We start from the raw sequence: 16,991 nt of genomic DNA, 5'->3' as shown, positions 1-16,991 counted from the left end.
CCATCATCTCTGGCCATTGGGCTATGATGGCTTGGGCAGATGTGAGCTGGAGTAAAGCGACTACAGAGCCAGGCAGATAAGTCACTATACAACCTTTAGAAGACACCTGAAAGCAGTCCTGTATAGGGTTTTTGTTTTGTTTTGCTTTTTGAGATGCGGGTGGCACTGTGGGTTAAACCAGAGCCTAGGACTTGCCGATCAGAAGGTCGGCGGTTCGAATCCGCGCAATGGGGTAAGCTCCCGTTGCTCAGTCAAAGCTCCTGCCAACCTAGCAGTTCGAAAACATGAGGTGCAACTAGATAAATAGATACTGCTCTGGCAGGAAGGTAAACGGCATTTCCGTATGCTGCTCTGGTTCACCAGAAGCAGCTTAGTCATGCTGGCCACATGACCCAGAAGCTGTACGCCGGCTCCCTCGGCCAGTAAAGCGAGATGAGCGCCACAACCCCAGAGTTGTCCGCAACTGGACCTAACGGTCAGGGGTCCCTTTACCTTTTTATAGGGTATTTAAATCTTTTAATATTGTTGGAAGCCGCTCAGAGTGGCTGGGGCAACCTAGTCAGATGGGTGAGGTATAGATAATATAATTATTATTAGTAGCAGCAGAATGGAATAGGAGGCCCCTATTTTCATTGGAGAAATGTTGAAGGGTATGAAACAACACATAGAAGGCCGCAGGTTTCCCATACCTGAGTTAAAAGTATATTTATCCCCTCCTTTAAATAGAAAAGAAGGAAGGAAGGAAGGAAGGAAGGAAGGAAGGAAGGAAGGAAGGAGTGTTGGTTAGTGGCATCACACTGGTTCACAGCCAGCACAGCCAGTTTCTGCTATAAAAACACATCTGCTGTAAAGTGGCTTCCCCTGAGCACAGTCCTGGAGAAAAGTTAGTTGCACAAATGCACTTCTACAAATTATCTGAAGTGTTGGAGGTGGTATATGCCTCTCAAAGCTAGCTGCTGGGAATCACAAGATGGGGAAGCACTATTGCACTCAGGTGTGGCTTAGGGATTCACCACAGGGATCTAGCCACATGATGGCAGAATAGCTGAGTCTTTTATCATACCATCTTCATTACTCGCAGGAGCCTCAGCCTCACCACAGTCCTCTGCTTCTTTTCACCAGCAGCACCTAGGAAGTGGAGCTCAAATGAAAGCCCAATAGCTGCATTATCCCTTCCTCTTTTGTCTCTCTACACAGCTATTAAAATTGTTTGCTGCCTCTTTCTGAAGATAAATCTGCTTTGTTACCTCATCCCACTTCACTTGTCACATGATTTATTCATCCACTGCATTCAAGATTTGGGAACAGAAGGCCACAAATCTAAGCAGCCCTACATAGGATTAAGCACTACAGGACATCCTGGGACTTACTTCTGAGTAAACACGTTGTATAGAATTCTGCTGTAAAGTCAGAGAAAGTTATATTCTGGGTTTATGTGTGTGTGTGTTTTTAATCAATGAACACTAATAACATATTTGTAGTATTGATCAACAGTTTTCATACTACTGCGGAACGTCAGGAAAGTAAATGTGGGATCATTCATGACAATGTACATGACTAGCGAGTAAATTGCCCGGAAGGAAGAAAAACACAAGAGAGAGAGAGCTCTGCAATCCAAGGACTCATCAACTGCATACAGGTTTAACTTCAGGAACACATGGTGCCACAGAACCATTCAATCTGGGACAAAGCTCAGTTGGTACAGCATGAGACTCCTAACCTCAGGGTCATGGATTCGAGCCCCACATTGGACAAAAGATTCCTGCATTGCAGGGGGTTGGACTAGATGACCCTTGGGGTCCCTTCCAATTCTATAATTCCAATCGGCTCTAAATATACCATGTACAGAAGTTGATTCAGTTCAATGGTTCCAGTATTGTGCTTGCTTGTTTGGGAAGCAATCCGTTTCTACAATAGCTGCATATGCCCACCATGAACCATGTGGACATTACGCTATAGAAGTATAGCCTGCAATGAAGCATTGCAGGTGGAGTGCTCTTGCTCATGGCTGTCTGGCTAGAAACCTGCTCATTTATAGGATACCCCATGCCATTCCCCCCTCTGCCCCCCCATTTCCCATTCTCCTCCCAACACACTTGTGCCTTCAACAGTCAGCAATCAATTGCCCCTAGTCAACTTAGTCCTCACTAGGCTGATTTGAGAGGGTTCCCCCCAATATCCCCCCTCCCTAAATATTGGTGTGTACTTCTGCAAACCTAGGAGTTCCTGAATGCCTGCTGATACCCCCTACTTGTGAGTGGATCCTCATTTCTGCACAAAACACATGGGTTGTTAAATTGAACCAAATGTTCTCAAGGGAGGACTGAAATTCTCAAACAGTTCAGAAGGAAGGAAGGAAGGAAGGAAGGAGGAAGGAAGGAAGGAAGGAAGGAAGGAAGGAAGGAAGGAAGGAAGGAAGGAAATTCAAAGATATATCAGAAAATTTATTCTGAGCAATTCAGCTCAGCTCTAATTTATTTAAATTTATGCAGGTTGCGTGTAGGTTGAAGACAAACTTTAACATTCCAATAAGGGAGCTACACCAGCTACTCTTGGAGGCAGCACCCTGTGAAACCACCCTGGGGATAATTTTATTCTTAAAAGGCAGCTTAGAAATGTATTAAATACACAAGAATAAATAAATAAGATTCTCAGAGACCAAACTCAGCTCTCCATGCCTTTCTCAGCCTTGTTCAAACTGCTGTCTCTCTCTGTTTTGTCTCTTCCTATGCAGACACCTTGCTCACCCCACCCCAGCTAGAGGGAGAATCTGGCTGAATCATCTCTTCTGACCATCTAGCCTTCTTAGCTCCCACAGAGACACATCATTGGAACATCACAAGCTATCAACACTCTTTTATCAACTCTTAAGATGCTAGCCGGGTATTGCCTGGGGCAATCCACACCGATAGTCTTACTCACAGGAATCTGATAGCAAACCCAAGGTAGCAGTTGAAAGGATAATAGCACAGGTGAAAGTGGATTGATAGCATGCTAATAGAGACTTTAGGTCTGGCCTGAACTGTAGAGTTGCTCTGTTCAACAAATCCTCTGAATGCCTGGAACAGAGGCAGTACACATTTTCAGCATGAGATGGAGAAATCCTCACTTTGTGAATCATACTGACCCATTTGTCGGATATTGCCTTCAAATGAAAGTGACCAACATTACCTATGTTACATACTGAGCGTTCAATGTTTTAGGAAACGTTTTTATTTGAATGGTGTCTCTTTTTTTGTAAGCTGCCATGAGAAATTTAAAAAAATAAGATGGTGAACAAATGAAACTATTATTATTATTATTATTATTATTATTATTATTATTATTATTTGCAAGATAAAAATAAACCATATGTATATTTAGTTAGACGTTTCAGCTGTGCTTTAATGGGCTTACTCTTGAGTTAGCTTACTTAAGACTGAAGTCTGAATCCTTCAGAACTATCTTATTTGATTGTTCATATGTCAGTGTTTCTGAAAAATCCATTTACACAGGAAAATGGGTGATGAAGCTAAGGAATTCTGTCAGGCTCATCATCAACACCCATCAACTCTGCACAGAACACACCTTACATGGGGTTTGGGGTAGGTATACATCTGATCTAGCACTTGGGTGAAATTAACTCTGGACTCTTCCAGCTATATTATGATCCACACAAACAAATAATTGAGGAGGGGGAATCACCCCCAGTCTAGCCTCTGTTGGCTTGAGATTTTTTGTTTGTTTACTCAGTGGGACTAATTATGTATGTGTTGACAACTGTACTGCAATTCATGTGAACCACAGAAAATAAATAGCCAGTTTCTCTTGGCCTATAGAGGCCTAAGTCAACCTCAGTCCCCACTTTTACTCCAACATGAATTTAGAAAACATGAAAGAAAGGTTAGTATAAAGTCAGAGGAAGTCAATTTAACTTTTAACATTCCTTAGATGCACCAAAGGTCACACTTGTGTAGTTCAATTCAATTTTCTATGGATTCTTTTTAAGATGTATATGGCTTCATTGAGTTCCCAGCGTGAGGCAAAGAAAATGCAGACAATATGAATTGGCGCCATAATCTTGTTTGTTCTTGGAAAACTATTTTCTAAATGTGTAAGTAAACAACAAAGACCCTTAGAGGACCACATGGAATACAATCTATGATCTAATATAAATGTTTTGCTGAGCCCTAGCATAAAAAGAAAATTGTGCCTTGGGATTTCTTTACATAGCTGTAACACTTTCTTTTTTCTCTCCACTGGTGGTACTGGCATTTTAATATCCACCAGGCAAGTCTATAGGCTTATTAGAACCAAACACTAATGATAAAGTTTTACAATAAAGAGATAAAAAGGGAAAGGAGATTATAAAACAAAGGACAAAACGGAGGAGAAAGATTATAATGCATGTGGTATAATATTGGAGGTGGAGAAGCAGTACCACAGGCATGTTTTAATATAATAGGACAAAGCTTTTCCAATAGATGCAGAATGACTTCAGATTTACTTTCAAACAACATTCCTGCTAGTTAATCTTTCAACCCTGTTCAACTGCTAACAGGATTTTAAAGCTCCAAAACAATAATCTTGAATATACGCTTATCTTTTTCTCCCAGGAAAAGCAACCAAGAATTAACAATGCACTCTAAAGTGGATTCAATTGGGCATGTTAAAGGTGCATCTTTTAATTTTTGAGTGCATTTGCTATCAACAGGCGAGAGCGTGCTGGAAGTGTACAATGAAAGAACAATATTCAATTACATCTTTGCCTTAAGCAGATCAGTAGGAATCCACTGACAATTTCAGCATATAAAACTAATTCCAACTGGAAAACACAGTAGAGTCCTTTTATAAAATTGTGTTCTATAGATTCCAGTAGATTCTGTATTGAATGCGCGAGGTTGCTAATTATAAGGTGTCTTTAAAAGTCCCTCCAACATTTTGTAATAAAACGTATACCCTGACTCTGCAGAGACAGTGCAATGTGGAATGGCTTTATACAGTGCTTTGGTTTTCTATAGCAGACAGTAATCATATTGACTTTGTTCCAGGTTAACACCAGAGCTTGAAATGAATAGAATGCAAATAACCTGCAATGAACATTTTCCATTGATTCAGTGTTACATAGTCATGACTAACTTCAGCTGAGTTGAGGCAATTAGCCTTTTTCCAGCATGGTGATCCGGTTTTCAGGAAGCACACGGGGAGGCAGCAGTGGAAACTAGTCCAAACTAGTCTCTTCACAGTCCAAATTAGTACGGGTGTTTGTGATGGCATGGAGGAATTTGTGTGATGGCACACGAACAGCTTGCAGCCGCAGCCAGCCATTCAAAGTACTTCATGTTTTGTGGTCCTCAAACACCACTTGAATTTTATTGATTGTGATGGCCAGATGAAGAGCATACACAAAAAGGCCTCAACCATGAATAACATTAAACAGATTTTTTTCTTTGACATAAAAGATGATTAAAAAGCAGTATAAAGGAATATTACCTGATGTGGCTGTGAACTTGACCATCTGCTATACGAGGGAGCACCTGAAGTCTTGCTGGCTGTGGACTTCTTGAAAAGAAAGGAAAAACGTAATTTTTATTACTACAACAATAATACTTTCTTATACCCTGCCCATCTGACTAGGTTGCCCCAGCAACTCTGGATGGCTTCCAACAGAATATAAAAAGACATAAAGGTACATCAGACATTAAAAACTTCCCAATACAGCATGTCTATGAAAAGTCATATAATTGTTTAACTCTTGGATATTTGATGGCAGCGCATTCCACAGGGTGGGAACCTCTCCTGAGAAGCCCCTCTGTCACTTCACTTCTCACAGTGAGGGAACCACCAGAAGGCCCTCGGAGCTGTATCTCAATGTCCGTGCTGATGCTTGATATAATTAAACTTTCATAGATTTCTATAGATCTCCGTGCCCTTACCACAGCAAAAAGACTGATACTGATGAACTGGAAAAATAACATCGTCTAACATTGTGTATGCCATCAAATGCCAACAGTGTCCTTCAGCTCTCTATATTGGACAAACAGGCCAAACCTTACGCCAAAGAATAAACGGACATAAATCTGACATCAAGAATCACAAGACAGAGAAACCAGTAGGAGAACACTTCAATCTCCCAGGACATTCTATACAAGATCTCAAAGTAGCTGTTTTACTACAAAGGAATTTCAGAAATAGACTGGAAAGAGAAGCTGCTGAATTGCAACTCATTACCAAACTTAAAACCATGGAGAGACCTGGTCTGAACAAAGACATTGGATTCTTATCTCATTATACATGACAAAGCCATTTTTCACCTTCTCACCCCTTGCTTTTTCCTGTAAGACCGACTGCAGTCGTTAAGAGTCGTCAACAGGCTCATCACAGCTATCTGCCAATCACCCATTCCCACCACCCTTCTGAGTAATACCCCTCCCCACCTTCTCACTATATAGAAGGATCTGGCAACTTCTGTTTCAGTGTATCTGAAGAAGTGTGCATGCACACGAAAGCTCATACCAAGAACTAACTTAGTTGGTCTTTAAGGTGCTACTGGAAGGAATTTTTTTTGTTTTGGAAAAATAAAAACGTGGCTCCCTTCTACGATTAGATTGAAGACTTATACAAACACGCAACACATGGATAACTTGCATATAAACGCAGACTTGCCATGGAAAAGTTCAATTATGTTTGGAATCCATTCTTACAAATGCTGTAATAGGTTAAAATCTGGTGAAGTACAATAACAACTTCGTAAAGTAAAGAAATTTTTAAAAAAGCTTTCATAGATTTCTTTAGTTTCACCACTGTTCTGGGCCAATATAAATCTACAGTTATTGGATCACAGCACACAGTGGATCAAGGCAATATTGTCAAAGTGCTTGTGAAGAGAGGGGTAACCTGTGGGCCTCAACAATATGGAAGCAGCACTCTTGCATAGTCAAGTGCTATCCTCCTATAACCAAAATATTGTCTTCCATTTATCAGAGACACTAGTTTTGGTTTTGCATTATTCCCTTGCTTGAAGTGCATTCTGAAGATAGGTCTGTTGGTGTGGGGGGAAACTGGTACGGCAGGAATAGACCACTTCACTGAATCTACATGCTCGGTACCTTTTTACAGATGATCAAAACACAAGTGACAGTTTTAATCCACCAAGAGTAAGATTAAGCCATGGATATTTGGAAGATGACACTATGGCCTGCTTTCAATGTGCACCGAGAGGTGCCTGGTATGCTGGAGGAGGGAACGTAAGACCCAGTAAGTGGGAGCAATGTTATTAAAGGAAAAGAAAATTCTACCAACATGAAATAGGGATGGATAAATCGGTCAATTTCAGTCCTCCGGTTCTCCTTTTCCCCAATCTTAAATTTGGTTCTCCACATTTCCACACGAGTTTGCAATTTTTTTATTAATTTTAAAACTCCTCATGAAAATTCACCAGTATTTATACAAATACCGTATACATTTTTGTAAAGCTATTCACCTAATTTAATGCCAACGTTTGCATGTTTATGCAAACTTTACCCTAATATGTGTATTTGTAGAAACATCACTTAGCTAACGAACTGCACTGCAAAATCTGGAGAATTTCAAAGGACTGCTGTGTTTTGGTTCACATACTGTTATGAAACATGTGAGTAAGGTAGGTTTGCCTTTAAATGTGAACTGAACTGAGTTTCTCCCCCATCCATAACCAGGAAGCAGGTATAGAACTTGCTTACTAGGTAACCTTATTTCCAGATAAACTGTCTGCCGCACAGCCATTCAGGAATAAAACCAAAGTGTAGCCCAGACACAGAGATGCCTCTTAAATCTCATTAAACATTGACTGAAACACATATGAAGGAGTAGGGTGAGAAAAATCCTTGCTCTGAGGCCCTTTTATTGGGGCCATATTTGCACCCTCTATTTAAAGTACTATGACATGATACCACTTCAAACAGTCATGGCTTGCCGATGCTGAAAGTTGTTAGGGAACTCCTGTTCCCTCAACAGAGCTACAATTTCCAGAGTGGTTTAACAATCAATCCTTCTTCCCAGGGAACTCTGGGAATTGTCGTTCTGTGAGGGGAATAGAGCTTTCCAGTTGACACTGCAAAAAGCAGCAATGTAGTTCAGGAAGCAGACACATTAATCCACTTGTAATAACCTGTTTTCTTGTTGCTATTTTTCCTGAAATTTAAAAAGGCACTCATACGCTTCATTCCATTTTATACCAAGGCTCCATTATATACTGTCTTTTATAAGCACTAAAGGCCTTGAAGCCACTATTAGTGTAAAATACTGCTGTATTACGGAATTATTAATATGGCAACTGCCTCCCTTTAATCCAAATTACTTTAATTAAAAAGATAAAAATTTAAAAAGCTCCAGACAGCTCCTTACTAATGAAACCATCAGAATACAAAAGAATGTTTAAACAGTGAGCTGGATGGTTGGGGGAAAAGTAGATTCCTTTAGAGATTGTTTTAAGAAAATTTTGCAGTGTGTAGAAAAAAATGTAACTTCCAAAGCAGGATAGAGAATTCAAGTAACCTACTCCCAACAGAGCATATTTTGAAAAAAATTATTCTAGTAACACTTCATATTTTGATTCTCCCCCCCCCCCCCCATTTAGAGTACATTTGTAGCATCAAAGCACAATCTTGTTGAATATTTTGAGGAAATGTAGATTCCAGGTAAATGCAAACAATAATAAGTTCATATTTTTTTTTTCTGACTATGATTTGGTTACCTAACTTATGGTGCGATCTGATACAAGGTCCACTGAGAAGTAAGTCCCATTGACTTCAGCGGGGCTCACTTTCTGGTAAGGAGATAACACCCAAACTTTCTCAACAGTTAGTGAATTTCTTTTAATCTGTTCTATACTAAGAACTGTGATCAGTGAGTTTCCTTTTTCCTTAATTTGTGGTTTTGTTTAAGGGCTGTGTGGCGTTCTTCCTTTTGGTTCCCAAATAATATTTGAAACAAACAAACAAACAAACAAACAAACAAACAAGAACAATATCATAATAGAATGGATTTAATTCCAAGAGACTCCAGGGAAGGAGTAGAACACTGAAAAATTAAACCTCAAGAAACTCACGCTAACAAGAAGCAAAATAGGATGTGATTGAGTTGTTTCTCCTATGCATTGAAAGGGTATGCTGGTTAGCCGCACCCTTGCCACCTGAAGGTGACTTGTGAAAGTCAGTTGGTGGTTCACCACACCTCAAACAGTGTGATGTATCATCAGAGTATGCAGAACCCCAGCGGAGTCCTCAGAGAATTCCTGCTCCCAGGAAACGGCTTCTTCCAGAGTCCCTGGTTAACGGAAAAACTCCCCTCCCGCACAGTTCAAAGTAAAAAGGTGTTTATTGTCTCCAGACTCAAGACAAAGCTAATCGCTGCAATCTATTATAGACCAAGGGAACATGGGTGGCGCTGTGGTCTAAACCACAGAGCCTCTTGGCTTTGCTGATCAGAAGGTCGATGGTTCGAATCCACATGACAAGGTGAGCTCCCATTGCTCTGTCCCAGCTCCTGCCAACCTAGCAGTTTGAAAGCATACCAGTGCAAGTAGATAAACCGCTGTGGCGGGAAGGTAAACGGCATTTCCGCGCGCTCTGGTTTCCCTCACAGTGCCCTATTACACCAGAAGTGGTTTAGTCCTGCTGGCCACACGACCCAGAAAGCTGTCTGTGGACAAACGCCGGCTCCCTTGGCCTGAAAGCAGAGATGAGCACCACAACCCCGTAGTCACCTTTGACTGGACTTAACCGTCCAGGGGTCCATTACCATTACCTTTTACTATATACCTTTATTCCAGTCTTCAAAGTAAAGATACATATATACAGAGAGAACTACTAACACTATCAGTGTGCTAGCTAACTCTGCTGTGTAAAAACAACAACTCACAGTCTCTTCCCCTGACTCTCACAGATTCAGAGTCAGATCCTGACAAGAAACAGGACAGCATCAGGACATGCAACAAGACCTAATGAAAGCAATGCCCTAGAGACTATTATACCCATCTCTACATTCCTAAACCAATGGGAGAGTGAATGACGCAACAAGTCATATACTCAACCTCTCTGGGGTTGCTATTTTAACCCAGTGCACCCAGCATCCTTATCTCAGAACATGGTGGATGTGCTCCTCAAGACATGAGGCCAAGCACTGTGTAATTTAAACCACTGTTCACATTGCACCATCATGACATGTTCAGCAGCCGCAGCTGCCCAAACTACTACTGTGATTTGACCAATGTATGAAGAAGCTTAGCATGTATACATTGGTACACATCTATTTCAGACTTATCTGTTGTATATAAAGTACTGAGGAGGGGTTAAAAGGAAAAGGTACTATTGTGGGCAGTAATATCAAAGATAACTTTCATTTTACAGGAATCAGTGCAACAAGAAAAGGCCGGAACAGATACGGATATGCCAGTCATTTTTTAAAAAATCCATTCATTATACTTATTCCATCAAAATTCATCAGTTCAGAGTCTCTATGGAGCTGCGGGGATGAGCTTTGATGGTCTGAGTATAATGAATGGATTTATGGGAGTATAGCATCTCATTGGCAATGAATATCTACAGATATGTTATATATCTGTTGAATTTTTTTTACCAGCAAATAACCATTGAGATGTTCAAATCATTTATACTGATGGGATAAGGGGGGGGGGGATCCTCAGACTGGTTGAATTCCTGTCAAGATTTATTGATTAGCATTTTCAGACTTCTGTTCTTTCCTTTCCTTTTTAAGGTATTACATTTCATTTGAAAGCAAGATTATTTAGTACACCATTTTTATTCAAAGCAAAATAGAAAATGAGACAGGAGGTTATGGTCATATTTGTGGGTCTTTCATTTCATAAAATAAAACAAATATATTGCTATCGGTAGGGAAAGCCCAGGTGGTAGAGCATCTGTTTATCCAATCACAATGCCTCAGGTTCAGTCCCTGGCTAGAAGTCTGGAGAGTCCCTCTCAGTCAACAAAGACAATACTGAACTAGACGTTGATGATGGAGGAGATATTAGTCCTCTCTCATTTGCACTTCCCAAACCAATACGCAAACTGAAACTGAGGTATCCTTTGACATTCAAGCTTCTCCAAATTTTGTGATGCAATTTTCCTACCCAAAAATGTTCACAAAAACACATATATTAGTGAATATGAAGTCCCAGAACTACATAACTAGAGGTAGTTAACGGTACTTCCAAAAACTGGGTAAAATTGTGTGAAAGAATTGGTGGAACTGTGCTTTAAAATGCATACACATTTCCATGAAGATTTTTTTGGGGGGGTGTATATGCGGTGTGGATATGGGGTGAACTGCACATTAGGTTAGGGGGGAAATCGACAAATTCATCCATTTCTACTAGATTGGCAAATGATTTGCTATAAGGGCTGATTTGGTATAAGGCAACTTCCAGTATTCCAATGAATCACGTCTGAGTTGCTAAACGTCAATGATATTTTAGGGTTGAGTAGACAATCTTCTACACTGCCACACTGTCACAACTGGCTACATGAGCCTCTGCAATGATCACATTACAACAATTCTAATGGGTTCTCGTTAAACAGGTAAACAAAGAAGAATCCATGGGGTAAGTTCACAGTTAAGAAATAATATGCATGTTTCCTCAGAAGTAATTCAGCAGGACTTACTTCAGAGTAGACATGGATAGGATTGCAAGTGACTAACTCCCATCAATTTCAATGCCACATATTTTTGCTGATTGTTCCTCAGAGCCGCATGGCCAGTACACTTGCTTATATGGCCACAACTTTTCCCATCTGCCTTACAAGCTACAAAAATAAATAGAACCTCATATAAAATAAGATGGCAAAACAGTGATAGTCCTACTCTGGAGGGTAAGACCAGAACCAACGGATTCAACTTACAAGAAAGGAGATTCCAACTAAACATCAGGAAGAACTTTCTGACAGTATGAGCTGTTCGACGGTGGAGTGGACTCCCTCAGGAGGTTGTGGACTCTCCTTCAGTACATATTTTTAATCAGAGGTTGGATGGCCATCTGACATGGATGCTTTAGTTGAGATTTCTGCATTCTGGGGGTTTTGACTAGATGACCCTCCAAATATACAATTTTACGATTCTAGGATTCCAAATCTATAATTTTATGATTCTAGGATTCCAACTGATATTTTTTCAAGACAGCTACACTATCCAGTTTCATTGGGCAGCCTAAAAATTATACATGATACAATTCACTCTGTTTCGTGGCATTCAATTAATCTGAACAACAACCTGCAAAATGATTTTAACATCAGGTCAATGGCCCATCTAGTCCAACATCCTGTTCTCACAGTTGCTGACCAGATGCCCATGAGAAAGCTGCAAGCAAGATTTGAACACAACAGCACCCTTGTCCCTGTGGTTTCCAGCAACTGGTAATTTTCTAATTTACAGACCAGACCACCCACCTCCACCCCCATCCTGATGCAAAAAGGCAAGGTGCACTTAGTAGCTGCAACTTAATATTCAACAGACTTCTCACATTCTGTTCTTTTCTTGCAATTTTCACACTATATAAACAACCCAAGGAACCTGTGGAATAGCAGGGTATAAACTGAGACATTAAATACATTGGAAATGGAAGCTTTGTTTCACTGCCAAATATTTTTGGGGCACAATCTGCTGACCTTTCCTCTCATTCAAAGGAATGGAAGCTCCTTGGTGGACTAAGTCCTGGATTCCTTTGCTGAAACGTTCACTCCTTCTATAGCTCATTCTTATTCTCTCCAAAGCCCGTCAAAGAATCTAAATCATGACATGGGGAAAGGTTAGACAGGCATTCAAATTTGTCTGTCACTGCAGGAGAAGTGATGCAATGTAGGGACTGCAGCAGCAATAACAGTGAAAATCTATCATTCTTACTTCTTCAAGCACCCCTCCCTGCAATACGACAGAAATGCATCTCAGCAGTAAATTCTTCTAAGAGCCCCTTAAATCTATCATGCTAATTGCAAATGTGGAGTAGCCATTTGTCTTGTCCTAGAAGTATCGTAAGACACAGATTTGTGCTTTGAAAAGTTTCAAGGAAGAATCCCTAGGCGGCCCATAGCATAAAACTCTATAGACAGTAGCGACACTGCACTGGACTAATCTTTCCAAAAGGTCACTGCAGAGCATTTTAGGGTTTAAAAAAAAGAATTAAAGTGAGGAAGATCGGTAGCAATCGAGAGCATGTTCCTGCCCTGTGTATATGCAGACAATAATGTGTTTGTTTCATATGACCATTGCTTTTTAGATTCAGGGACAAAATTCCTATCAAACAGTATTTTTGTGACGAGTAATCTGTTGCTGTTTTTCCAACAATAACAGCAAAATGCACCAGTCTGCACAAAGTGTGAAGTGCAAAAAATATTCACAATGCACAGTAACCATTTCAGATTACGGTAGTTCCAAAAATATGATGAAAGGCTGCCCTCTTCAGCCAAAAGTTGGGAAAAAAGGTGCCAAGAGGGTCTAAATGTCCTTTAGAGCAAACATTTGGGGGAAACTTTACTAAATAGTCCATATTCCACTGTACTGTACAACAGTTAATTCCGCTGAAGTGGGAAATACATGCATTCAGTAATGTGTGTGTAGTAATCTATATTTATACACAAGAAGTGGGGAAGCTGGTGTACAGGAGAAATGGCCAGGGACGCGGACTTATAAAAAATATTGGGGGGGGGGGCCGGGAAAGCTCATGAATAATAAATAAGCTCATGAATATGCAAATAAAGTGGCGCCGCCTCCTCGTGAGCGAATAGGGGAGAGCGTGCTGCACCTATTAATCAGCTCCAAAGGAAATTGGGTGGAGCTTTTGCTCGGGAGGGAGGGCAGGAGGCATGCAGCCCGCCCCTCCCTGTGCATTTTGGGCTGGGGGAGGGGCGGCGATGGCGCTCTGCTGGAGGGGCGCCGGAGATTATTGGGGGGGCGGAGCCCCCCCAAACGAATTTTTGAGGGGGCTCGGGCCCCCTCAAGCCCCATGGAGTCGGCGCCTATGGAAATGGCTTAGGATGCTGGCTAATAAGGATGTAAGACAGCATCAATTTCCATTCTGCCCTGTATTTTATTTTGCATGCGGTTTTTCTACATATCCTCTTTAATAACCACCACGGATTACCTTTTTGTTTTTGTGTGAGGGTAAACTTAGATACTTGTGAGACTCAGGTAGAAGTTGAACAAATAAGAAAGGTTTGTTTTACAGCACGAAGTTGATAAAAACAAAGACTGTGTCAGGAGATAAAAAATTATTTCAGGAAACAGTTATGTATACTGAATATAGTAGATGTTACAGGCTTCTAAACAAGCTTCAGTTGCTTACACTTCAGTTAGATGTTACAGGTTTCTAGACTAGATGGGAAACGCTTAGCTCATTTGGACTTTTTGCTTCAGTTCCTTAACTTAGTTGTTGTATAGGTTTTATACAGCTGGATGCTTTTGTTCTTAAACAAGCTCAATGCACAGCTTAATACTTTGGTTCCTAACCAAGGTGGTTATTTTCCATCAGTTACCCAACCTTTTAATAATCACACTCCTGAGGTACTTCTAGCAGTGTAACAGACCAGGGGGTCCCCACACCCCTCTTAACTGGTTTGAAATTCTTCTTTTTCTGAAAGATCTCTCAGCTCCTGACTGAAATGAGACCTAAGTAGACTGTAACCTCACAGCTTCTACTTCTTCTGCTCAAACTCAGCCTCCCAGTTAACTCCTGTCAGAATACTCTCCCATGACACTGAACACTGTCTTCCAATATAAGCTCAGAGACTCCTTTCTCTAGCTGCAGGTATTTTCCTCAGAGTGGATATTGCGCGCAGACCAGAACCAACTCACCAACTCACCCCCTTCAACTATCTGAACTCTCTCTCAGAAACTGCTCCTTTTATTTTCCCTCCCAAAGTTCAGGCTCCACCCTGCCTCCAGCTAGAGGTCTCGATAGCCAATCAGAGAGCAGCTCCAGCACTCTGGCAGAATAGCAGCCAATCAGAGAGCGAGCGGCTCCAGCATTCTGAGACGCTGCATCACTCGACTCTGCTCTAGCTCAGGTGTCCATCACACCTACATTTATACTCAATTGTTCAGTGGGGACTGGATTCCCTGCCACGCAAAAAAAATTTGAGCCCACAAGTAACCCCTCTCAGCCCATTGAGCTGCCATGGCAGTCATGGGGTATGCTTGTAAGGGAATTAGTAGTGAAGACATTGGGGAAAGCCTAGATTGCTCTTCTTTTCCATACCATTAGAGAGGCCCAGGCATAGTGATTTTGTATGTTCATTATTAATATGCTGTGTTTTTAATGATTGAAAGGGCAGTGATTCAACATTTTTTCTCTTCCACATTTATCCAATTCTTTTTCGCTCAATCTACTGGCAAAATGTAGTTAAACACATACTTCATTACATGATTGTTACATCATGGCACACCATTAATTTCAACGCAAAGGAAACCCATGCAAATTGGGAAGTAAGGCATTTATTGATTTCTGTTCTAGACATGGACAAATAGGCAAACAACAACAATTTCTGCTCCCCTTTCTGTGTTGTTGTTGTTGTTGTTGTTTTTTTGGGGGGTGAAATTCTCTACTGGCTAAAAAGCACAAATTACTTTGTTCAAATCTTGTCCCTGCCATTGGCTCCCTAGAGCCACTGTCTCTGAACCTCAGTCCTCATCTGCAATAAGGGCAATAATAATACTGACTTTCACAGCAGGATTGTTGTAAGGATGGCAGGACAATAATGAATGTGAAGGGCTTTGAACACCATTTTGTTTGTTTGTTTGCTTGCTTGCTTGCTTGCTTGCTTGCTTGCTTGTTATCCAGCCCGTCCTCCCATAGGGGTCCAGGGTGTAAACAACAAGCCCCAAAAAATAAATAAAAACATATTGAAAACAATTAGAATTCAAACCTCAACTTTAAAAGGCTTGTTGAAAGAGTAGCTGCCAAAAAGACAACAGAGATAGTGACTGATTCATTGCCTCTTATTCAGTACGATGACTTATTTAATTGCTTTTTAAAAATGTTTATTAAAAAGCAATCAGTGTTTTTTTAACTGTATTTTTTTTTCCAGTTTATGTTGTGAGCTGCCATGGGTCCTGCACTGGGAGAAAGCAGGATATAAATGTGTGTGTGTGTAGAAATTGTGTGTGTGTGTGTGTGTGTGTAGAAATCAAATGTTAAGCATTATTAAGCATAGGTGATGCATTAAAGTCAGGAGTAGGAACTGTGTTGACCCCCAGTTGTTCTTTGATTACAATTCCCATAATTCCATGCTGGCTGGGGTCAATGAGAGTTGGAGTCCCCATAGCTGAAGCGACACAGATTCTTCATACCTGTATTAAAGGATGCCTGGTTAAGTTAAAGGTAAAGGTAAAGGTACCCCTGCCCATACGGGCCAGTCTTGACAGACTCTGGGGTTGTGTGCCCATCTCACTCAAGAGGCCGAGGGCCAGCGCTGTCCGGAGACACTTCCGGGTCACGTGGCCAGCGTGACAAAGCTGCATCTGGCGAGCCAGCGCAGCACATGGAAACACCGTTTACCTTCCCGCCAGTAAGCGGTCCCTATTTATCTACTTGCACCCGGGGGTGCTTTCGAACTGCTAGGTTGGCAGGCGCTGGGACCGAGCAGTGGGAGCGCACCCCGCCGCGGGGATTCGAACCGCCGACCTTTCGATCGGCAAGCCCTAGGCGCTGAGGCTTTTACCCACAGCGCCACCCGCGTCCTTTCTATTTTTTTTTTTTATAAATTTTTTATTGCGTTTCTTTCCATAGTTTTATAGGTTACAAACAAATAACATAATTGCAAGAAACAAATTTTCCCTTTTTTTAACAACAAAAACAAACAAAAACAACTTGGACTTCCCCACCCCTTCCGATTCTGCGTTCTTTAAATTAACAATGTCAGCATTTTGTTACCTTATTTCATGTCTTATTGTAACTTTCAAATGTTATGTACCCAGATTCGATATATTGTATCTCAGTTTCCATACCTTTAAAATAAACATAA

At 41.0% G+C, this 16,991-nt stretch overlaps 1 protein-coding gene across 4 annotated transcripts in view; it reads right to left on the bottom strand.

Moving 5' to 3' along the window:
• RBMS3 (RNA binding motif single stranded interacting protein 3) overlaps positions 1-16,991 on the bottom strand; it is a 749,106-nt gene that overhangs the window by 628,082 nt on the left and 104,033 nt on the right. For 2 of the 4 annotated variants that reach the window (XM_077916336.1, XM_077916334.1), the window contains exon 2: positions 5,473-5,541. The exons of 1 other annotated variant lie outside the window; for it this stretch is intronic. In XM_077916336.1, the coding sequence (XP_077772462.1) occupies positions 5,473-5,541 (69 nt within the window). The remainder of the gene's footprint in view (positions 1-5,472; positions 5,542-16,991) is intronic. One more of the 4 variants, XM_077916335.1, reaches the window with a different exon arrangement.

This window comes from Podarcis muralis, chromosome 12, assembly GCF_964188315.1.
Source record: "Podarcis muralis chromosome 12, rPodMur119.hap1.1, whole genome shotgun sequence".
NCBI lineage: Eukaryota > Metazoa > Chordata > Lepidosauria > Squamata > Lacertidae > Podarcis > Podarcis muralis.
The sequence above is the reverse complement of the archived record's forward strand: the minus strand, read 5'-3'. Positions and strand labels throughout refer to the sequence as shown.